At 37.5% G+C, this 25,501-nt stretch overlaps 1 protein-coding gene across 8 annotated transcripts; it reads left to right on the top strand.

The window, feature by feature from the left end:
• The first annotated feature begins 941 nt into the window (after window positions 1-941).
• On the top strand, window positions 942-25,453 carry LOC131301777 (uncharacterized protein At5g08430). Of its 8 annotated transcripts, XM_058328195.1 has the most exons (10): window positions 942-1,248; window positions 1,684-1,803; window positions 3,128-4,758; window positions 10,194-10,306; window positions 12,655-12,714; window positions 13,694-13,744; window positions 15,085-15,155; window positions 18,658-18,893; window positions 22,991-23,107; window positions 24,917-25,453. In XM_058328195.1, the coding sequence occupies exons 3-10, from the start codon at window positions 4,080-4,082 to the stop codon at window positions 25,300-25,302; spliced, it is 1,713 nt and encodes a 570-aa protein (XP_058184178.1). In that variant the 5' UTR covers window positions 942-1,248; window positions 1,684-1,803; window positions 3,128-4,079; the 3' UTR covers window positions 25,303-25,453. The 8 variants fall into 8 exon arrangements, with proteins under 8 accessions (XP_058184178.1, XP_058184175.1, XP_058184180.1 ...); XM_058328192.1 differs by lacking the exon at window positions 1,684-1,803; XM_058328197.1 differs by lacking the exon at window positions 1,684-1,803 and having other exon boundaries at window positions 3,502-4,758.
• The last annotated feature ends 48 nt before the right edge of the window (window positions 25,454-25,501 follow it).

The following is a 25,501-nucleotide window of genomic DNA, read 5'->3' on the forward strand; positions in this document are numbered from 1 at the left end:
TAAACAAGTATTTCTAAATTGAATATAGAAATAGGCAATCTCTTGCACTCTCTATATTACATGGAGCATTCTCAATAAGGTTTATTTCTTCATTTTTTGTACATTTATAGAATACCAAAGTTAAATATAAAAAATCAGGGGGGGGGGGGGGGGGGGGGGGGGGAACTTTCAAACTTCAACCCATTTTAAACAATCTCCAATTAAAATTTCTATATTTAATGTTGAATCAAAAATCAACGAGGGATAAAATATCATTAAACATAACAAGATCTTCTTTGCGTAGCACGAATACCGCGCTTGTATCATTCTTACACAATTGTTTTAGCATGCGATATTTATCTTCACTATCTCTTAATTCCTCCAGGTATGCCTTTTTTAGCAAAGATGGCAGGAAACACTAACACCATCTCTCAGGAATCACTTTCCAAAAAAACAATGTCAAAATTATTTTTCATTTTCCAAATGTTATACTCAAGTACAATATTACAGGCGCTGTTATTCACAGCCCTTTATTTTCTCCCATAGCCCATTACATTTCGGTAAATGGTTGTTGAAAATCATAAATAACATTTCGGTAAATAGTTGTTGAAAACAAGATTATATTTCGGTAACTACATGTCGAAAATATGTTCAACTTTCGGTAAACAACTGCCGAACATACATTTTCGGTAAATAGTTGTTGAAAAAAATATTATACTTCGGTAATTGGATGCAGAAAATATATCTCAATTTCGGTAACTAACTGTCGAGTATAATTGAAAATTTTTAACGGGCTATGAAAGAAAATAAAGGACTGCAAATAGCGGCGCCCTATGAGTTTAATATAGACCTGATAAACTTATTTTAAAGTCTACCACTGTAAGCTCAAAACATTTGGTGGGCTTTAAAATAGGTTTATCATGTCTATATATATTAAACTCAAAATCCCAAGAGTCCACATTGAAGCCCAGTCCAATAGATCGATAAAATTATGTATACATCGAAACATATGTATACTACCTAGCTCAACCACCAAATAGACCCCACTGAACCATATCTCAAAATTATCTTCCTCGCAGCCAAGTGCCAACGTCCTCGGAGACCGGAGTCCCGTCGCCGGCGTTCAAGTCCGCTTGACGTGTTCCTTGCTGAACTTGGTGGCGGAAGAGAATCGGACCGGCGGCGTCGGCGAGGGCGAGGCCGGCGTTTCAGAGACAGATGTTGAGGGCCGGCGTTCAACTCTCTCCCTTGATTTGTGTGTTTCTTCTGGTATTCACCTCTTTCTGTTCCCTCTAAGTGCAATTTCTCAATAGTGCCCTGAAAGTGTTTGATGAATTTCCCGAGTCACACTTGTATAGATGAGTGGGTGGAGAACAAGCTAAAGAAGGTTTTTTTTATAATTTCTTTTAAAATTTTGTTAAAAATCTTGCTGAACCTTAGGATGTGTGTGTGACTGTGTGTGTGTTTACCACTTAAATATGCCATGCTTTCGTTGGATTTGGAGGAATATGAATATTGGTGTCATCAGTCATGGTGTTCAAAATGGAGAAAATTGAAAAAGAAAAGAAGGAAAGAGAAAGAAATGTTGTTTTTAGAGAATGATTGGTTAAATAGGTAGAGAAAGATGATTGGCTAGCTAAAACAAACATATGGAATTTTGCCTTGGGTAACTTAGCTATTTGTTGGTGTATATGATCGTACGAGTCTTATGACGATGACGATCAGGCCAAGAGGAGGCACCGCTTCAACCAACTTCGGTGATCAACAGCCTCCGACGCGGGGGATCTATCACCTCCGACGCCAACACAGATCTTCAGCAAGCCTGTAACTCTTCTTCTCCTTCAGCTGCTGCTTCTTTTTCTTCTTCCAGAGCGTGTCCCATTTAAATTAACCGGATCCGACACAGATCCCGCACCCACACCCTTGTTCTCCCTAAATGGGGATCCATGTAACATAGGTCTACAGGTACGGATGCTAGTACGACACAGGTACTTTGATGTGGTCAATTTTTTAAGAACTCACTGTACAAACTACGTTTATAATATAGAGGAATGTATTACTTGTAATAAATGGTCAGGGTATGAATGAAATGTTCAGCTAACTTATTTGATTAAGAGTCCAATATACAAATGACAACTAAACGCAAATTTAAAGTAGAAATTACAGATCAATGTCATTACACTAAAGAACCTATTACCAGAATCTTAGTGCTACAAGCATGCTAAGCATATGATAAAATATTATAATTATAAGGGGAAAATAGCTTCATCCTTATGTATACAATTAAATACTAACCTAGAACAGTACGACTTGCCTATACATTGGGTACTTTTGGGGTCTGGAGAAACCTTAAGGAGAAAATTTTAGTGCATGCTTTGCATACCGCGTACGCATGTAGAACCGTAGAAGTACCATGCAGAGTATCGATCTCCGGTATGATACCATTTCAACATGGTTTTAGAAGTACCCTTGCTTCATAGATCATAGCAGTTAGGTCATAATTAGGTCATTTGTTACGTACAGTACTGCACTGACATTGATTTGTGTGATTTCTCTCTCTCTAAACTTTCTACAAATGAATTGAATTCAGTTGAATTGTGTTTTTTGGTTATAGAGTATTAAGTATGAATAGGACTGTTTAGCATTTCATTGTATTTTCTTTGTTCATTTGGACGTTAACTTTCGGTTTCTCTGTGTTAGTCATTCGTCAATGATTGACTTTACTTTGTGTCAACGTGAAGCTCTTCCCTTGGAATGGGAATGCTGTTATAAAAAAACCTTCAACACTTCCGTTTTATGGTTTTATCAAAGAATTCCAACAGTAAACACTATCACATATTACTTCTTTTAGGAACAAATATATTTTCCAAGTATTTCATGATATAGGTGAAGGTATTTTGGTTTATTGAGCAGCTAGCAGGCCGATGTGCTACTGAGAATTCTATGCCTTTACTCTCTAGTATCTGATGTTGGGCTTGTTTAAACTGTTGCCTTCCTTTTTCTTTTCTTTTTTGTGTCTTTATTTCTTCATATTGCGTTGTTTTTATTCATGTTAGTTTTTACTATGTGAATGATTTTGTTTGGATACTTTAGACTTTTTAGTACTTAGGAGCCTCAGTGAACTGAAAAATGCACTTATTTTATACAGGTCTACATCAGTTAACACTGTCGTTAGCCACCACAAACCTGAGATTTGCTTATTTGGTTAGTGGCTGATAGGGCAGTTTCTTATTAGGCAGTCTGATTTGAAGGCGAGTGTAGCATGAGGCGTATGCTGTACATGAGTTAGTTGAACTAGATCCAATATTAGGGTTTTCTAACCTGAGACCCGTGGGCTAGATTGGAAAGCTGTTGGTTGATGCCGTCAGAAGATAGTTCGTAGTTCATAGTTAGTATTTGTTCAAACAATCTTTCCTTTTGTGGCTTCTGTTGAGGGCCATTTAAAGTGTTAAGTGGAGGGGCTTAATTAGAGTTTTGTACATGTCAAGCTTCAGATGAACGTTAATTTTTTCTCTACTGCAGCAAGATATTACCACATTTGGTATGATGCAGCAAATAATTAGTTTTATGGGAAGTCCTAAGGCCTGTTATTTAGAATGGATGTGAAAGGTTCAGTGTTTCTGGCCGGTGGAACCCTAACAAAAAGGTTTTTCATAAGTTCATTTTCCATAATGGTGCATACTCCGCCAGCTGATCTCTATGCTGAACCGTTACAGTTATTGCATACATGTAATGCTCTTAAGAGGGTGTGAGAGAATTTGTTAAGTTTTGAGGGAGAAAGTACTCTTGTAGCAGCATTGTGGAAAAGTAGTATTTCTTTGTCACCAAATTCTGTTTTGGGTATTCAGTGCTTGCGTAAAAGAAAGAAGACGGGGGAGGGGAATGAATTAGCTTGGTGGTAGTCATAGTTCTCCTATAGTTCCCTCTGCACTGCACTTAAGACAGGGTAATAAACTCATCCAAACACCTTAGGTCACTTGGAAGGGAAGAATTACCCGTGTGGAGTTTTGGCTGATGCCTATGTGAACAAGTGCAAGGACAAAAGGGGCACCCATTCACTTTGTCGACAATATCAACTGCTAGTATTTGGTCCCGGCGCTATGGATGGTGGAGTGGACGATATGCCATCTTTTTGGATGGAGGAATCAGAGGAGCTGCTCTACGTTCCTATGAAAATGAAGAGAAAGTCCAGAACAAAGAAAATGGAGTTTGTTGGGTGGGGATCTAAGCCTCTGATTGAATTCCTTGAATCAATTGGTAGAGACAGCAGCAAACCGAGATCTCAATATGAGGTCACTTCCATCATCAATGAATATGTTAACACAAATAACCTTATTCATCCTCAAAAAAAGAAGAGAGTTCAGTGTGATGAGAGGCTCCATTATCTTTTTGGAAAGAAATCACTGGTGCGAATTAAAATATATGATCTGCTGGAGGCACACTTTGCTGATAACCAAGATGAATCAGATGGTGAGTTCTTCTACAGTTCAGAGGAGAACGATGAAAACATGATGACGGTTCGTGAACAACAAAAAGCCTCAGTGACAGACAGGAAAAATCTTCATCCAAGGAAAAAGGTTATAGAAACGCCAAAAAGCTGTTTCGCAGCTACAATTTTGGCAAATATAAAGCTTGTGTATTTGAAAAGGAGCTTAGTTCAGGATCTTCTGAAGGACCCTGAAACTTTTGAAGGTAAATTAGTAGGAAGCTTTGTGAGGGTCAAATGTGATCCAAATGACTTGTTTCAGAAAAACTCACACCAACTTCTGCAAGTTACAGGTATTTTATGTTACACATGTATACATTCAGTATCACTTCTTTCCACCATAAACTCCCTCCCGTAGTTGCCAGAATCGCATGATTCACCATTGGATTCATGATACATACAAAAATGATACTAATCTAAATGTGGTAGAATCGGTGATGAACTGTACGTTTCACGATTCAGTTCATGCAAGTAGATCAATTGTTGCATTCGATGAATACGAAACTATTTTTACCTGCATTTTTTGATGGAAAAGCAAGAATGTAACTTCATAGAGTGTCGAGCGAACAATTTGTATCGTCATGCAAAACTTGTTAATCATTTGTTGATTAGTAGTATTTATTCTGATCCGGATCTTCATTCTTCTCAAACATTAAAATAATAATTACAAAGATGTTTAAGGCTAAGATACCTTGTGCTGTTTAAATATAATCAATAGTTTGGTGAAGTAAACATAGTTTATTGCATGAGTCAGTAAGATGGACCCGTCTTTAAAAGGTTATAATTTTTATATGCTAGACGATAATTGTACAAGTGTTTTTTATAAGAGAGCAGGCTCAGTAGACTTACATCCCCCTCCCCCTCCCCCCCGCTCCCCCCCCCCAGCCTGGCTTCCCAATATTGTCCTGCAAGGAGGAATGTGGGATAATTACCCCCTTTCCCCTGCATGTCATATCCCTGCCTATTTCATATGGAATATCTCCGCCTACTTTCCCCCTTAATCAACATAGTGGCATTTTTTAGTAGAAAAGATTAGGCAAGTAGATTCTGGGGAGAATTTTGCATAAATCCACTATAGCAGTTTCCAAACCCATTTAGTCCACTTCTAAGTTTCATAACCCACTAAGTCCACTAATAATTTTAATGACAAAAATACCCCACCTAAGAAACAAGGGCCTTGTTTGGCTAACACGAAAATGTATTTTTTCCATTTTTTTCGTTTTTGTTGCAATCAAGCCGCCGCCGCCGCCGCCGCCACCACCGCGGCCGCTGCCGCCGCCGCCGCCGCCGCCACCACCGCGGCCGCTGCCGCCGCCACCACCGTCGCTGCTGCCATCACGGCACATATAACGTTATATGTGTAACAAAAAACATAATTTTTCATTTTTCTCGATTTTTTTTATTGAACCCGCTACACTTAACATTTGACGTTATATATGTGACAAATTTCTCTTTTTATTTTTTCCTATTTTTCTTGTATTGATTTTTTAACATTATATAAGTGATAAAAATTTCCTAACATATAACATTATATGTGTGGCAAAAATTTTCTAACATGCAACATTTCTTTTTGATTTTTCTTGTTTTTAGTCTTTAACGTTATATGCTGATCCATACAAAACATATAACATTATATGTGAGTTTTTGAATATCTAAATATCGCAAAAAAAAAAAAAAAAGAATATATAACATTATATTTGAGCTTCTGCAGCTCTGAATCTCACAAAAATATAGAATAGAATATATAATATTATATGTGAGTTTCTGTAGTTCTAAATCTCAAAAAAAAAACATAATATATAACATTATATCTGAACTTCTGTAGCTCTAAGTCTCAAAAAACATGACATAAAATTATATGTTCTCAAAACAACATCATATCTTTCCAACAATATTATATATATATATCAAAAAATAACATTATATGTTCACATATCATCCCACCATTATCCTTATTTCTTGTCGCGCCTTGAATCCCAAGTTGAATGTTGATGAGGCCACAGGTGGTCGAGCTCATTTTTTCACTGTTTCTTCATCAAAACCTTCATCGGATCCTTCAAAATTTTGATTTTCTGCCTCCGAATAGCATTCTCATAACCTCTATATCTACATATATACATATTCAAAACAACATAAACAACATTAATATATCTCAAAAATGAGATATAATATTATATGTCTAACCTTAGGAAAAACACATATTACACATGACAGAAGTTCACATAAAACGTTATATACTCCGTTGTCCATCACTTATTGAATTGGTCCGTGCAGCGGCCTTTTCGACTTGCTTATGATAATATATGGATATATCCATATGTGCTTTCGAGAAGTCAGGACAAAATCTCATATACAACGTTAAATGTTCTCTATGCAAATTGAAATAATTTTTTTATGTCAATACAAGCTCATATATATATAACGTTATAACCATATATATGTATATATGGTCACAAATATTCTCATATAACCATATATTCTCTTTATTAAATAACATAGAATATTTCTAATCTAGAATGTTATATATAACAATATAACGTTATATATTATTATATCTCTCTCTAACTGAGAATGTTTTAAAAAAGTGACATTAAATAACAACAAAAACACACAAAAATATATTTTTTGTGTGACACGAAAAGCACACATATAACCTTATATATTTTTTCAAAAAACACAACCTGTTCCAACCTTATATGTCTAGCCCTAGAAAAAACACACATCTAATCTTATATATTTATTCAAAAAACTCCAAATATATCAAAAGCAAGTCGGAGAGGCCGCTGCGCGGACCAAATCAATAAGTGATTGATGAAAAGTACAAATATAACCTTATATATTTCTAACCTGTTAATAAAAGAACATTGAAAGGGTTTGGACACTTTTCAATTTGGACCTGCCCCTTGATTTTGCCCTATTTACCTTCCAGTCCTCAAGCCATGAACCGCCCCACCCCAGCGAACCGCCATCACCCCTTTCGGCCACCACCCTGCTCGACGCCACCACTACCGCAGCCACCTCGAAACCCCACCACCGCAACTCCCTCACTCCATCAGCGTTTTATAAATAAAAAAAACAGCCGCGGGGTTTCACACCCGCGCTGCCACCGCGGGCCTAGCGGGAGTGCCACCGGACGCCACCTCGAGATTTCGGAACCACCACAGCAATCTACGGACACCGTGCAATACATACCCGAGCTTCGAATCGCGTTTGAGGTAGTTTTCCGGAAACCGAAACCTTAATCTCCATTTAAATGGAAATAGGACCAAAACTTAATATTTGATGTAGATGATAACCTGAATTTAATTTATTAATTAATGTTTAGTCCAGTTTTCATTAACTTTTAGTCCTATTTGTATTGAAAGGTTTTTGGCAGGCCTTACATTAAATTGGATGGTTTGATTATTGCGTAGATAAGAAGTTATGGTGAATTGTGGTATTGAAATTCATGTGTACGTGGAGAATTATGCGATTAATAAATTTATCGGAATAATCGTAGTTTATGTAGTAATTGTATAATAATTAAATAGGATTTGGATTTAAAATGTAAATGAGGAGATATTTTCTTTTAGCAAAAAAAAAAAAAATAGTTACTACTTATAAGCTAATCTCAAAATATATTATTGGCCATATTAGTCTCCTATCACCTCATTATAAAGATCTAATAATAAACATTTATTGTGTTTTGTTTAAAAAAAATATAAAGTTGAGTAAATACTAAATTTAGTAATATGCACTTTCGAATAAAAATTAGTTTGAAAAATATATGAATAATAATATGGTAGTTAAAGATAATATTTTAAATAGAAAATAGTGGAAATATTTTATAAATTCTAAATGTGAGAAATAGACTTAATTTTAAGTATAGTAATTAATTGTTTGACTAAATATTTATTTTGTGATAATAAAGAAATAGAATAAATGATTTCGAGAATACTTTATAAGTTGATATTATAAGTTTGGTAAAAGAAAAAGGATTTTATTATCTTTTAAGATAATGATTTTATTCAAACCATCGTATGCTTATTTTGACTTATTCGTCAATTAATATTTAATAAATAAGAATATTGTTATGTCAGATATTGTATTTGTGAGTTTTGTATGCTGTTGATTGTTACGTGGATTATTGTAATTTGAATTATTACGTAAACGTAGAAATTGGACAATAGGTACCCTGGGGGTATTCGAGGCCAAATTGAAACTGAATAGACATTAATAAAGCAATTGTCACAAAAGTAATAAGTGATTGGAGATTGTGCGCTGTGTCATGGTTGTAAATTATTGGGAGAAAAAGAATCTCGATGGAGGAAAATCGTAGAAACTATTAAATATAAGATAAATTCATAAAAGGTTACATGTGACTGCGTGTTGAGATTGTTGTATAATTTTGTGTTATTTCATTAAAATTGCAAATTGTGGTATGTAAAAGCACTTCCACAGGCACGAAATCTTCGTGCTTGCACGACGGGAAAAACCTAGTATTCAAAAAATTCAGATCTCTAACCCTATGAAAAATACGCATATAACCTTACGTATTTATTCAAAAACCTTCAAATCTGATGATAACCGGACACGGAACAAACAAAAGACCGGATCAACCTTCTTATAATATTATATTTTTTATTTTTACTACTCCAGATTTCTCTCCAGTAAAGCAAATAAAAGACCGGATCAACCTTTTTAATACGATAGACAAATCAACTTTAAAGCACGTTTATGAAAAAGCGGAATAACGTTATATAATTGACTAAAACTACAAATTTCACACAAATAACAAGTCGAAAATCCAAATTCGTTCAAGATTAGTGCAAGAAATAGACTATAACTGCATCTAGAGCAGTTCAATGCACGAGGGCTCGTAAACAATTGTGTCCAGAAGTTGTGTTCCGAAACAGAAGGTTAATTTGGGTTTCTCATATCATCTCCATCCAAACCCAGAAATATAAGCCTTGGTGCCAAAATCCACTGTAGTTATTGCCAATCAAGGAAGAGAAAAAAAAACAAAGAACACCCAATTAGTTTTCTGTTTGGTACGTAGCCGAGAAAATACAATAGGAATAGGAAGAAAGGGAAGCTTTCACCTGTTTCTCATTCTTTCTGTTTGGTAGTCGAGAAAATACCTTGATATGACGAGGTCTTGAGGAGCCTCTCGATGAGTGAATTTGGAGGCGGACGGTTCACCAAGGGAGGGGAGGAGAGAGAGAGGGGAGACTCAGATCTATTTTGTGATCTAGGGTTTCTCTCTCTATATGTTATATAGGAGGGTTTTTTGGTCTTGAAAAATATCTCTTTTTGAGTAAATTGGAGTTATTAGGTTATATAACTATATTAGTGGACTATAGGGGTTATGAAATTTAGAAGTGGACTTAGTGGGTTACAAACATATTGTAGTGGACCTCCCACCAATTTTTTATAGATTCTATGTATCTTATTTTGTTGCATATGATTAACTTGTTTCTTCTAGGAATGGGATCCTTTAAACTTGTGCTGAGACTGCTTGCTTCTTCTTTTTATCAGAAGAAGTTAAATAAGTCATGGTTTGACTGTCAATTACAGGATCCTCTGTGCTTCTCTTTTACGCCATTTTTCTCTTATTTAGCATGTGTCACCTTCACTGTAAAACTTATTCTTTCAAAAACATACATCATTCGGCTGGTTGGCTGTCCTGTCCCCGTGCTATTTTTTGCCACCTTGTATTGTTAACTTCTGTTGGTTGACTGTTTTATAGGTGTGAGAAAAGCGTCTGGAGCTGACAATTCTTGCACCAACATTCTCCTTCAAGTTTCCGATATGATGAAAGAAATTTGCATTTCCATGTTGTCAGATGATAACTTCTCTGAGGTAATCAGCATGTACAGCAGGGTGGCAACATGAAAATAACATTGATTGTGGTTTCATTGCAAAACATCATTTCATATTGGTTGTTTGTTGGATTTATTAGTTGTTAATTTGAACGTGGTTGTTCTTTTTAGTTCCTTCAACTCTTACTTATCATATTTAACAGCACTTTTATGGCCAATGGTTCAAAAAAATTTAAACTGTTTTGCCAAACGAGAATAATGGATGGATTTGTAAATTCTAATCACTTACGTTGTTTGTTTATAACAAAAGCACATCATTACTTGTTTGAGTAGGCAGGTATATTAGGTACAATTATTCATCATGTTTTTCTTTTGCTGGAAGGTCCTTATATTTATTGTTTAGGTTTTTTTGGTTAAGCTAATGTACTTTTGTGGTCAGAGTTGCACAAATTCAATTTGAAATGAGAAAGCAGGACATTTTCGGAATGTTGTTACAAGAATTTTTAAAATTAAATCAATGCTTAAAAGTTTGAAATTCTTCTTCTGTGGTACTCTTTGAGAACTTATTCATGTTATGCTCCAGTGAGGTATTTAGAAAGGGTTCCAGAGTGTTCCTCACATGTGTACCATTAGAGATAGAAGTGGTGGTGCAGGTGTTGAATTTGTTGTGCATTAGGATTTGGGCCCCCTGAAAGACCCAACCACCTCAAGGATTGATGATGGCTATCATAACATTGCTGCTTTATATAGTGTACTCCCGGTTTCATTGCAAAACATCGTTTTCATATTGGTTGTTCATTGGATTTATTAGTTGTTAATTTGAACATGGTTGTTCTTTTTAGTTCCTTCAACTCTTACTTATCATATTAACAGCACTTTTATGGCCAATGGTTCAAAATTTTTTTAACTGTTTTGCCAAACGAGAATAATGGATGGATTTCTAAATTCTAATCACTGACGTTGTTTGTTTATAACAAAAGCACATCATTACTTGTTTGAGTAGGCAGGTATATTAGGTACAATTATTCATCATATTTTTCTTTTGCTGGAAGGTCCTTATATTTATTGCTTAGGTTTTTTTTGGTTAAGCTAATGTGCTTTTGTGGTCAGAGTTGCACAAATTCAATTTGAAATGAGAAAGCAGGGCATTTTCGGAATGTTGTTACAAGAATTTTTAAAATTAAAGCAATGCTTAAAAGTTTGAAATTCTTCTTCTGTGGTACTCTTTGAGAACTTATTCATGTTATGCTCCAGTGAGGTATTTAGAAAGGGTTCCAGAGTGTTCCTCACATGTGTACCATTAGAGATAGAAGTGGTGGTGCAGGCGTTGAATTTGTTGTGCATTAGGATTTGGGCCCCCTGAAAGACCCAACCACCTCTAGGATTGATGATGGCCATCATAACATTGCTGCTTTATATAGTGTACTCCAACAACACAAAATTCTACACAAAGAGCCCATATAGCGGGGGCCGTGCCTGAATCCAAGCCCTTAGCCCAAAATATTTTAGGGTCCTGGGCTGGGCCTGGACTTAATTTTTTTGACATCCATGGGCTCGGCCTGAGCCCAAATTTTCACCGGAGCCTGATAGGCTTGGACTGGGCTAGCCTGGTCCCGATGATTAATGGGTCGGGCCAGGCAAAATTAACAGACAGGCCAGAGAAGAATTCCTCTACAAGAGCTAAATGGAGTTTTTCAAGTTAGAGAAAACCCTACTTTCTTCTCACTTCCTCGAAGTCTTTTCTCAGCAATTGGAATCTCTCTACCAGAACCTCTCTTATCAAGTCTCAAGAAACCCTTTCAACCAAGAACAACGCAGGCCCACAACGGTTATCAAAGAGTTAAAAGTCTACACCGAATCAAAGACCAACTAAAAACATGAAGGCCTACCTAGTCTTTATGGAGAGACACCAAAGAACTGAAGTGTGCTGCAGAGTTCTTTTGAGGATGGAGCAACGGTTTACCAAGGATCCAACGGAGTTCCGCCAAGGATCCAACGGAGTTTCTTGACTAAAAATGGTTAAGCTGATTGTCAGAAATCAATCAGTTCAAAGCTTCTCACGGGGTTACCTGAATGGCCCATTACCATGGAATATTGACAGCTTAGCTATGGGCGGCTTCTAGATCAGATCATGGCTTGAACCACTGACTTATCTCTTTTTTTGGGTAGTAATGCTTGGAGATCTTATGGCACGGTAGACTCCTAGACAGTACGCGTGATGAAAAAAAAGTTTTGGATTATTTCTTGGTGGTGTGATTCGTGTGAAGGAACTTCTTTTTTTTATTTTTCACCAGAAATAGAATAGAACAATGATTAATGTACGAACATGAAACGTCTACTGGATGGTCTATGCATTCTGTGTCTCTGACTCTGTAACGGTTATTGCAGGAAGAATGTGAGGATTTGCGTCAGAGAGTAAAAAGTGGATCCCTCAAGAGGCCTACTGTTGTAAGTTCCTTAATGTACTAATTTATCTGGCTACCCAAGTTGACCTCTGTAGCCCACTAGCCCTGGTTTTTTGTTTCAAACCTGTGCCCAAGAAAAGACTCGAAGTAATAATTTTCATCATTAAGGAATCTATCTGTGGAGTGATATCGGAGGTGATTCAATGCATGACATTTTGGGCTCTTTGTAAAACTGCCAGTTAGGTGACAGTTTCAGGCTGATTAAAAGGGAAATTAGTTAAAAGAACCTGTAAAGTTCCATGCCACATTTTCTTTTGCATTACAAAGGGAAGGAATGTAAATATGTAATTCAATTACTAGGAATACCAATGCTATTAACGAGATTTCTTTTTCAATGTGATTCAACTATTTCATTTGATTAGGTGTACTCTGGCAGAAGCAATAGGTTTCAGGAATTGTGCGCCCATCTTCTTTTCTTATTCTTAAATAGTTCACGTTCGTAACTAGAATGTGACATTTCAATGGGGCATTCTCCTATGAGTGAAAATGCTAGGGAGTGGAGAAGGCCTAAATTGATTTGGGATGATGTGATAGAAAATGCTACAAAGATCATTAAATGTAAGTGAATGCACAGCCTTTGACACAATAAAAAGGAGAAAAATGATTCATTTAGCCAACCCTAATTGATAAGGAAAAAAAGACTTAGTTGGGTTTGGTTTAGTATTATTCTGCCAGTGGCATTTTCCTTCTTTTTTCTATCTGATTCAGTGTGTTTCCATTCACACAACGCATAATTTTTTGTGTGTTTCTATTCTGTTTAGATAAGGTGATAATCTCTAGAAACTATATTCGTTTGCATTTTATTTACATATTTTAGGCCTGTGTTTGGTTAGAATTGTTGTATTTTGTTGACTTGGTAAGTTCCTTAGTTTTAAGCTTTTCACTGTTATACACTGTTTTTACTTTCCTCTATATGCAATCAAATAATTGCAAATCAATCATCACGGTTCCTTTCTTGGCAGGTGGAGTTTCAGCAGAAAGCCCAAATCTTGCATGAAGATATCACGAAGCATGTATGTAGTACTGTTCTCAGTAAGATACTCTTTTGGTTCCTTTAAATTTTTGTTCTCTGATTATGTAGAAATTGATATCTATCTGTCATCAGCATCAGGAGATTTATTGAGATCCAAACCAAAGATTATGTATAATTATACTAAATTCCATTTTAATAATAGTCTGATATACATATGTTTAAAACATTGGGGAGTAAAGGGAAGATGTTTTATGGACTTTCTGGATTCGCTGTAAGTAGACGTTACTTGACCAAGTCATGAACATCATACACACGTAAATGCACAACATAAAGGAAGGAATGAAGAACCACAAAATCAAAAGAGAAGGGAACAGTTCGTAACATGTATGACATAACAAAGATTCTAATTTGTTTCAGTCAACTTCCTAACAAAATTATTTCTGATATTTTTCAGAAACCTGGGGAGAGGAAATTTTGGAATTTTTATGCAAGTACTTGTAAACAAATTAATTCCTGTTTATTTACAAACTCAATCAGCAGCGGATCTGCCGTCTGTGACTTCCGACCACCATTCATCAGCCACCATTGTCTCACATTGTCAACAGAGGACCGAGCCACACCTCGGTCGACATTTTCCACTATTGGCGTCCTTCTCCACCATCGTGTGTTTCACCAGGAACTGTCAGCCAGCCCCAGCATCTGCTGTTCTCAGTGCTGGTTGAGACAATCCTAGATTTTTGGGAAGATGACACTGCAGAGAAATGGCTTACAAATAAACCTAAGATCGCCCATTATCCTAACCCATAACCCGCACGGATCATACTCCTGACCCACCACCTAAAACACCTGAACCAACCCAGAATGCTTCAGGCCCAAACTGAAATTTTATTAGACCACCAGTTCAAGTATCCACAGCCACAGGCTACCATACTTAAGCCTATAATCCAGTGAATCCACATCCCAACGTGAACGATCCCATACAAATATGAAACATCAAAGCCCTAACTTTGGGGAAATGGAAATGGACCGTAGTATCTCTTTAGAAATGGAAATAACTGTTAATAAATTTTAAAGACAAACATATACGTCCACCATTTCAATATTTTCAATACCCATAAAAGTTCCTCTGTTAATGTTTCACGGCACATCTAAATTATTATTGATCTATTTTTTTGTCAAAAATAAAAAAAGAACGATTAAAAGTGGATGACGTGCCTGTGATTGATCCATTGCAAGTTTTGACCTGTTGGCCTTAATCCAAAACACTACTTGCATCTTGTATCAAGTTATGTTACTACCCTTATTTACCTTATGATCCTTTTGATATGGCTGAGGGGGTTGAATTGATCCTTTTTGCATTTTGTCGTGAGCTATTTACAGTGGCTGGTGAGAGAGCTCAACTTGTTGCAAAATCTCATTGATCGAGCCAATGAGAAGGGATGGCGCAAAGAATATCCTTCAATCATATCTAAGTATTGATCATGTTTTGAGATTTTGCTTATGTATTGAATGTGAGCATTTTGCGGAATTTTATGAAAGTACTCATTTTCCACGTACGATATGCTCTTCTCCGTTCGCTCTCCTTTGAATATCCTTCAATCATATCTACGTATTGATCATGTTTTGAGATTTTGCTTATGTATTGAATGTGAGCATTTTGTGGAATTTTATAAAAGTACTCATTTTCCACGTACGACATGCTCTTCTCCGTTCGCTCTCCTTTGAAGCTCTAGGACCAAATTGTTTTTGTATTGAGGTATGTAAAGCCTCGGTGACATGGGAGTGTTGTGGTTGACAAAGTTGTTCAATATCATTGTTTTGATTGTTCCAATAATTATAGAGGTATTAAATTGTTACAATAAAGCTTTGTGAAAGCATAATTGAGCATGGGCTAAGAATGGTGACAATGGTATCGGAGAATGAGTTTGGGTTTATGCATGGTAGATCAACTTTGGAACCAATCTATTTGTTAAGGAGAGTAGTTGGAAAAAATGACCTTCACATTATTTTCATAGATTTAGAAAAACCATAAGATAAGGTGCCTAGAGACGTTATATAGTGGGTCTTGGGGAGAAAAATGTGACAAAAGGGAATTGATGTGTTTAAGGATATGTATGAAGGTTCAATATTATTAGATCCCCAACTAGAGAAACAAGCGAATCCCCAATCACAATGGGTCCGATTGCACCAAGGGTCCACTTTGAGTCTGACTTATTTGGCTTAGTTATAGATGAATTGACTAGATATATTCTGGATGCTATCCCATGGTGTATGGTGTTTGCGGATGATGTTGTTTTAGTAGATGAAACTACAAGAGGTGTTAATGCTAAAAATTTAAAGCTTGCAAAGAAGCATTGAAGTAAAAAAGATTTAGGATCAATGAGAGTACTCACATGGAATGTAAGTTCAATGGTGTCAAAGTGCTAGTTTTTGACAGAGTGACCCTCCAAAATTAGGAGTTTTCAAGAAGTGAGCGTTTTAAGTATCTTGGCTCAATTGTTAGAGTAAAAGTTTGATTGGTCAAGTGACGGAGTGCTTCGGGAGTCTTGTGTGACCGCAAGACACCCACAAAGTTGGAGGGGAAGTTCACTGTACCGCCATAAGGCCAGTCATGTTATATAGCACGGAGTGTTGGGCTTTTAAGAATCAACATGCGAGTAAGATGAGTGGAACTGGAACGAGAATATTGAGATGGATGGTTTGACTTTGAGAGATGGAATAAAAGACTAAAACATTCGTGGGATGGCAAGGTTATTGGAAATTGTCCCACATCAGTTAATTATCACCTCTAAAACTAGTATATGAGCCTGGACGGCCTCTCCTCTCATTGCCAATTGGTTTTGAGTTGGATGTTTTAACAGTACCGATGGAAGATAAGGTGAGAGAATACATTAAGGTGGTTTTGACATGTCAATCGTAGATCGGTTGATGCGGTAGTTAGAAAGAGTGATATGGTTACGTTAGATGGTAGCGCTAAGAGTAGGGGAAGACCAATATTGATGCAGTTGTTCGTAAAGGCTTAGGTTTCTTGGATATCGCGGAACACAATGTGCTGAACATAACTCAACGGATACAACGGATTCATGTAGACGACCCCAATTGATTGGGACTTAAAGACTTAAGGCTCAGATTCGTTATTTTGCAATGGTCACTTAGCAGCTTCAACATCTGAAGTGCTTTCTATTTTGGAGAGGAGTTCTACCATCTAATTGTTCAGTTGTGGAGAGAGGGTGGTCTTAGGGTTGGAAAGTTGGAGGCATTTACTCAAGCTTTGTGAGTTAACTGTCTTTGAAGTTGAACACATGAGCATTGATTACTAGAGAGTGTGGCGGTTAAGGAGTAGAGTAGTATAGTCGCTTTAGGAGCCTTGGAAGTGACTTTGAAGTGATTGAGGATGTTTTTTCGGCTACTGCCCAGGAAGTTTTGAAACGGGTGACGGGAATGAATTGTTGGAACAAGGTCTGGTGCAGAGAGAAAAGCTTGATTGGGTTTCCCTTCTCTTTATTGGTATTTGAATGATAAGGCAATGGTGGTTGATTATTACAGAATATGGTGGTTTCTCAAAGTACCGTGGTTTGTGGGAAAATCGATTTCTACTTCAATCTCTAATGCCCTATGATAGGAGCCTTTGGAAGGGGCTTTGGAGTGGTTGGGGATGATTTTTCCGCTACTTCCTGGGTTTTTTCTGAAACGGTTGACGGGGATGAATTTTTGGAGTAAGATCTGGTGCAGGGAGAAGCTTGAGGCGTGTTTCCCTTCCCTCTTTTTTTCTGAAGAGTGATTGTTTAAGGCAATGGTAGGTTGGTAGTTTTGGAAGGAGGGTGATCTTATAGTTTCTGGATATGTTTTTAAATAGAAGCTTGCAATATCGTGATCTAAGAGTTGTCTTGTCTTCATGAGTGTTCATGTGGAGTGGCTAGTAATTTATTATTGACAGTGCATGTGAAGAAACAAAGTGGGAGGTCATTTAGTGATCTTGTTACTCCTTGTTAGCCTGTTTGGGATGCGTTGTGTTTCCCCTAGTGATGTTGGACTCCATCCATAGTTGAAGTGGGAAGGAGATGGGAAAGTTAGAAAAACAGCTCGGGTTCTGACTCTTTTAATTACAATTTAAGTTTGATGGGTCGATTGGAATTTGGAGCTTTTGATGGAATTGGCGCATCTGATTAAGGTTTACTCTGTACAGTTGGACAACAGGGCCGTTGAATTCATGCCTTCCGCAACTTGGCACATTCTACCGTCTTTTGAATGGAGTGAAGGTGCATAAGCTGCCTTGGGGCCCACACATTTGTTTCTCTTTGAATTTGGGTAGCATCACATTTATTGGAGTTGAGAACCTCCCATATTGAGTTTTTAGAGTTTTAGGTAACCTTTTTTTAGAGTTTTCAGATGCTGGTTGTTGAATGCCATGGGTACTGTTTTGCAGCCATTATGTACAACAGTATACTTTCTTTTTTTTTTTATCACAACAACAGTATACTTGGTAACTTATGTATTTCACAAAATCTTGAGCGCAAGAATCTTAGTCCTTACGTGGTCTAGTTTATGCCAGGTCTAGTAATGTAGTATGACCTATATGTTTCATTTTAGTTTGCTTGGCAAAATTCGTTCCTCAAGTTCTTAAGTACTATTATATTAGTGATAGCCTTGCAATAACAAGTTGATCCTAGTATCCTACCCATATGAAGTGTGTGCATGAAAATTATTTGCAATGCTCTGGCTTCTCTGCTGATACTGCAGATCCAGTATCCATCATCGAGTGCGGAGTTCAGAGTGGCACGATGGTTGGTTCATAACTGAGCAAGGAATTTTACTAGCATTTATTTGTGAACTGGCAGGCATGTCCTTCAATTATTTGCAATGGTTAAAACCCTTAGGTGACCAGTATGTCAACAGAAAAAACATCTCAATTTATTAAGCATCATTGTCACCTTAACTTGTTTCATCCTTTACATTAGACGAGTACCTTAAAAAAAAGCAGCTACTTCAGACGCCATCTGAACAGTCAAGACTATTGCTTGAAATTCCAAATGTAATTGCAGATGAAGTAGAGGAGGAAGCTAGACTGCAGGAGGGAACTAATGCCTCCCCAAAATCAATTTTTTGGGAGGCAATAGAAATTTCTAGTCATGATTTAGAAACAAATCAGATTCTGTCAACCCAAAACTCTGACAGTGCTGATGCAGCAGGTGCGTCATTGACATAAGTTCATCTGTTTGCCTTCTCATCTCTTGCTATACATGTTTTCGATCAGTTAAGGTCGCACTTGGTTGTCACATGAAAACATATAGGTGCGCACGTCTGTTTCCAAAGCTTTTGCAAGTTCACATCTTTAGATCTAAAATACAGTCTAGTTGTTTCATAAAGAGAGGAGATAGGATCAGATAGTTTTGGATTTTTATACGAGTTGGACTGACTTGGAAAATGATTTGTTTGATACTTGGGTTTCTTTTTTTAGTAGATTAACCTCTATTCTAATTCTTTGGTTTTCAAATCAAATCAGTTCACAACTTCACATGCATTAAAGTTGTGGAAAAATAAACTGCCTCTTGTATTTTTTCTCTCTTGAATCTCAATTACAATTCTTATTTCTTAGGCACCTTAAAGCTGTTTTCCAGTGACAAAAATAGTCCTGAAATGGGTTCTGTGATTACTTTATCCAATGGAGTATGAGTGACTATGAAATCAGTGAAGTTGGAAGAAGATTGCGAAAGGTTTTTTTAAGAAACTTGATTTGAAGCCTTTAAGTCAGATTTTGCTTCTTCACCTGCCCCCTTAGCAGCAGAACCGATCAGGAGTTCACCATTTCTTTAGAGTAGGTTATGGAAGTCTTTTCCACCATGATGCTTGGGGTTTCTACTGGTGTTAAATGAATGTCTTCCTGGTGTTGGTTTTGTCCCATGTCTTCTGTAGGCTTTCCTGGCTGCTACCATCAAGAATTACTTATGAGTGATCTGGTTCGTTAGTTGTAAATCCACTGAAATCATGTCCCTAGTTTGCCATGTAGTTAGGGGCTGTTTGATAAAACTGAAAACTGAAACTGAAAGCTGAAAAATTAAGTACTGAAAGCTGAATGCTGAAATTTTTAAGCTGAAAAGCTGTTTGATAAATATATTAAGTACTGAATTAAAAAAATGATGAATTAATTTTGTTCCAATTCTCTTTTAATTTACTAACAGTCATAATATACTTATGGTAATGGTGGAGGAGTGGTGGTGGTGATGGTGGGAGGTGGTGGAGGTGGTAGAGTGGTGGTGGTGGTGGTGGAGTGGTGTGGTGTGGTGTGATGGAGTGGTACGTGGGAGTGGTGGTGGTGGTGGTGGTGTAGTGATGGTAGTGGTGGTGGTGGTGTAGTGATGGTAGTGGTGGTGGAGTGGTGGTGATGGTGGTGATGATGGTGGTGGAGCGGTGGTAGGAGTGGTGGTGTAGTGATGGTAGTGGTGGTGGTAGAGCGGTAGAGCGGGTGGTGATGGTTGTGTAGTGTAGTGGTGGTAGTGGTGGTGGTGGAGTGGTGATGTGGTGGTGGTGGTGTAGGTGGTGGAAGTGGTGCAGTGGTGGTGGTAGGAGCGGTGGTGGTGGTGTAGTGATGGTAGTGGTGGTGGTGGTATAATGGTTGTATATAAATACACAAAAATTCAGCCAAAATTAAGTAGCTCAAAGCTACTTAATTTTTTTCAACTTTTTAGCCTATATTTTAAGTGGTACTTAATTTGTTAAGCAATGTAAAATGTAGTTATCAAACCTACTGAATCGCTTATTATTTAATTGATTCAATTTTAAGTGCTGAATTTAGGTTATCAAACAAACCCTTAGTCCTAGGCTTAGATACAACAATTCTTGAAAAAAAGAGATCTTTTGTTGTTGGGCTGTGCAGCGGTGCATATCAGAGCATCATCAGCGACTATTGTTTGATGAACTAGCACACCTTGGCTCGAATGTGGACACCTATACCACATGTCTTGGTTCTAATCTAGTACATGGAGCCAGACGGGTAAGAGTTGAGGGGGAGAGGCAATTCGTGGTGCTTCGTAGCCAAGAACATGAGATGTGCTTTTAGTTATTTGTTAATTAGGTCGTAGGTACTTTTGCCTTTTTAGTTCTTAGGGTTGCATTGTTAATAATTATTGGAAACCTTTTTGTAATTGGTTGAGTTCAATACAATGAAGCGTGAGTACGGGTACAGGTGATATAGTGCAAAGAAGAAGAGAACAAATGTGTTGCTGATTAAGATGATGAATAATACAACCCTCTAAATATAAAAACATAATGTTGCCCTAGAAGACATATTGACCATCCTAATTCCTACCCTCAAGAAAAAAGATACGGAATCTAGGCCTAAAATAGAGAGATAAAAAAGATACATTCGTAACGAGTTAAATCCTTCCGTAGGCACATCCATAGGGAAGGGGTCAATACGAGCTAAATCTTCTTTGGCTATAGGAGCAACTTTGGGAGGAAGAGTAAAATATGTTAGGCACTCAAGGAATGTGACATGCCTAGATACATATAGCTTTTTGGTCACAGCATTCTTACACTGATAGCCTTTTTATTAATGGCATATCCCAAGAAGTCACATAAGATGCAACGAGCACTCAGCTTAGTGCGATCTTTCTTGGGGAGAAGGAGAAAACAACTAGAACCAAACAAATGAAGGAGATAGTAGTTGGGAACCTAACCATAGAGTCCCTTATAAGTGTGAGAGAAGGGACCTGACCATAGAGTCAACTACCTGGGAGAAGAGGGTGGGTATCCAGTTTAGAAGATAGGCTGCAATGAATACAACTTCTCCATAGAACATAGAAGGAATAGAGGACGACAACAATATTGACCTAACAGTGTCAAGAAGGTGATGATGCTTTCTTTCAAGCCTACCATTTTTTACAGGAGTTTCAAAATAAGAAGATTGACAAATAGTCCCATGTGTATCTGATAATCCAACAAACTCTTTAAGAAAATATTTTCCACTTAAATAAGAACCAAAAATTTTAATAGATGCAGAAAATTCGGATTGAACCAAAGCATGAAAGTACGATAAATCTAAAAAAAAAACTCATATTTGTGCATCATCATGTAAACTCATGAATACCTACTATAATCAACAAACGGGACATAAAGAACAGAACCACCTCTAGTGGCATTAGGGGATGAACCCCATAAATCAATAAGAAAATCTGAAAAGGAGAAGTAGAAACAGAGGTATTTTTTTAAAGACCAAAGCGGACATTTTTGCTAACTTACTACCACTGCATTCAAAAATCTCATTAACATAAATTTTGCCAAAAGACTTGACTTAAACCAAAAGTTTTAGACGCTCACTAGACAAATGTGTTAACCTAGGATGCCAAAGATAAAAAGGGTATGGCAAAAGGATGACGCAGCAATGGAAAAAAGGCTCTGTCAGGGTATGCAAGCTTTCAAAGATCGCTAAATCACGGCCTATCCCAATCTGCTACTTGGACAACCCCCCCTCCCTTTTCCCGGGAGCCAAGACAAGACAATTGGCTAATTGAAAGTAGGCTTTAGGATGATTGAGGAACGCAAAAGACATTAGAAATAGATGATAAAGGGGATGAAGTAGAGAGGATGGAATCAATAGAAACAACATCATAGGGTTCCATTTGCAGTGGCAATACTAATAGGAGAAGCAGGAGAAACACAATGACTAAGAAGAGACAAATTAGGGGTCATATGATGAGATGAGCCAAAATTATAGATCCAAGTGGGTAGGTAATATACATGTAGGAACCATGCAAAATTGAGTGAGTAGTAGTCATGGCAGAAGCCTGGGAGGAATCCCCCCTGAGTGGCTGCCTAAGGAAGATTATGAGATTGCAGGTTTTACGATAGGCCTGCAGTGAATATGGTGTGGTGGTATATGTGGAAAGGCACGTATATATTTTGGGGTGTGTATGTGTGTGCTATGAAAGTAGAGAAGGTAGAGAAAGAGAAGGATAATGGAAGGAAAAAGAAGATAGAGGGGTATAAAATTCATTTTGCAGCTTCCATCAACGGAGCGAGCGTCGCACTTTATTCCAAAGCCACATGAAGCATGAAGTGCTCCAGGCCAAAACTTGAGGGGGCCGAAAAGAATTTTCCCTTGTATAATTTTGCTCTGCTGAACTAACTTATCGGAAAATTAGTTTCAGTTTTCTGGGGAAAGTTATTATTGGTACAAATATTGTTATGCTTCTTTTGTGTCTTGGTCTTGTTAATCATCAATGTTTTAATGTATATGGGTGGAGCTTCTTATACAACGTCTTATATTTGTTGCACATCTCTTTTGTAGCTTCAGGGTCCACAGATGTGGCCACTGCGTCCGCAGTTACTCTCTGTGATTCACCTCAAGCCAGAGAAGAAAACAGATATTTCAGCAGTGGAGGTGTATCTAACAGAAAGCAAGAAGGTCAATATGTTTCTCGTCCACGTTTTTCCCTTTTGTGCTGATTCGTCGTTCTATTATACAACAATTTAGGGACTGCCTTTGGCTTCATTTTCTTTGGGTTAATAGTTTTGGTAGTTCATGAGTTCAGATTGAGAAACATATAATAAGTGATCAACATCTCCAAAATAATAGTCTAATACGGCTTTGTTCTTGGAGGAGCAACCTGAGATAGGATTTGAAGTAATGAAATAACGAGTCCTTGGCTTTAGGAAATTTACATTAGTAGGAAACCAACATACCCACTAGGTTTTTGTGCTCACGAGCACATAACGGTAACTGCTATTAGAGCAGTTGATTGTTGATTATTTGTTTGTTAACTTTGTTTAAGATTTAACAATAAGACCCTACTTCGGGTAGTCAACACTAAAGATACAGTAAAGCTATTGGTACCGACGGGTACCATACTGAAAATGGACCGACGGCCGCTCCGGGCCAACTCCGGCCACCGGATGGCCGATCCGAACTGTCCAAAAATTCTAAAAAAAAAAAAAAACTATGGGGCCTACGCAAGAATCAACGGCATCCGATGTGTGTAGGTGCTCGATCTATATTTTTTCGTGTATATATATATATATATATATATATATATATGTGTGTGTGTGTGTATGTATGTATGTATATATGTATATATATATGTATGTGTACGGGCCGTCAGTCCATTTTCGGTATGGTACCCATCGGTACCAATAGCACTACTCCTAAGGATATTTTCTTATGGAGGTCGAGTTGCCTTGAGCCAAACCAAATTAAGCTCGTCTCCCGATCAAGTAGAGCTGGCTGCATGAATCCAATTTGTCATCCTGTTTCTTTGTGGGCTATATGTTCACTTAGATTCAGCAAATTCGTATCCTTCCTTGATATGGCATTGCATGTCAATTTAGGTCGGCATTATTGTAACAACCCCTTTCTCTGTGCACAGTTCCCAAAGAGTTCTCTCCAATTATTACACTCATTTATCTATTTATCTCTCTCCCCTCATTACCCCAAAAATCTCCCTCAAAACCCAAACCAAACAGAGCCTTCGACTCTATTCGCTTTGGGTCTCTAAAACCAAACTCTCTCTCTGCGTACGGTCCCATTAAGTTTTTTCTCTAATATTACTTTCATTTTTCTAGGCCTGCCCTCTCTGATGCCATTTAGCTTTGATTTGGGGGCATAGTTCTACAACAAAACGTCCCGGTAGCTCCTCGGTTCTTGGAGGTTTAGGGGGGCCACTATTTCAGTGGTATTCTGAGAGCAGCCACTTTGTGCATATATTGCCAAAGGTTAGGTCTGTCTCCAATCATCCCCCCATACCCCCAATGATTGGGGACTAGATGGGTTTTTTTATGTTGTTGTTGTATTACTTTCATTTTTCTATCTCTCTCCACTCATTAATCCAAAAACCTCGTTCAAAACCCAAACCAAACAAAGCCTCATGACTCTTCGTAATCTTTTTCTTGATGTCATTAAATATGTCAATCATCGTTCTTGTGATACAATCCACTAGACAAATCCTTGACCTGGCTAAAATTGTAAATCACAAACATAGAACTGGCAGTATCTCTGTCATGTCACATAGTTAAGGTACTTTCGCAGTTTATTGAGCACAGTTCACTTGTTCATATACCACGACAAGCGAATGTTTGTTTTAAGCACCTGCAGGGTGGTAGCTTGTCATTTCTAATTCATTTTCCTGAATACATGTAAAAAGTAGTCCGTGAATGGTAAGACATGTTCATGTACAAGTTCGAACTTTGGAACTTTGTGTTGGTGGTTCATTTGATGCAGATGATCTGCCTGCTCAATTTTTCGAACAACAGACGATACATCACAGAAAGTTGGAAGAATCAAAGAAAGCTGGCAGAATGGTTGATAAGCAGATTGTGGCTACTCAGGTGATAGAAGTACTTGACGATGATAGTGAGGAAGGTGAAGACCACCCTGGTTGTGGAGACCTGAGTCTCAATGATGAGCACCCTGGTAGAATGATATGGCACTATAAGGATCCCAGGGGAATTGTGCAGGGGCCCTTTTCGGTGGAATCACTGAAATGTTGGAGGGATGCTAACTACTTCCCTCCAGAATTCAAGGTTTGGAAGATAGGTCAAAGGCAAGATGAAGCAGTCTTACTGACTGACGTGCTTCTCCGGATGTTTTCCAATTCAGTTGAGTGACCCATACATTTCAGGATTCAATAATCCCAACTGTTGAGTGTTCTTTGAAAGTTGTATTGTGCATTTGGTCCGAATTGAATTCGCCAAGAATTTCTGGTTGCAAAGGTTGGATCCTCAAAATTGCTTGTGTAATCTAAATTCGTTGTTTCAATGTTTCCAGTTGACATGGCTTTGAAATTGAGACTGTTTGTGGCTGACT

This window comes from Rhododendron vialii, chromosome 9a (genome assembly GCF_030253575.1).
Source record: "Rhododendron vialii isolate Sample 1 chromosome 9a, ASM3025357v1".
In the NCBI taxonomy this organism is placed as follows: Eukaryota; Viridiplantae; Streptophyta; class Magnoliopsida; order Ericales; family Ericaceae; genus Rhododendron; species Rhododendron vialii.

Bases quoted from the DNA above. Each gene is read 5' to 3' on its own strand.
- LOC131301777 (XM_058328195.1), top strand. From the start codon at position 4,080: ATGGATGGTGGAGTGGACGATATGCCATCTTTTTGGATGGAGGAATCA. The intron at 4,759-10,193 runs GTATTTTATGTT...ACTGTTTTATAG, and splicing joins CCAACTTCTGCAAGTTACAG to GTGTGAGAAAAGCGTCTGGA. The intron at 13,745-15,084 runs GTATGTAGTACT...AGCTATTTACAG, and splicing joins ATGAAGATATCACGAAGCAT to TGGCTGGTGAGAGAGCTCAA.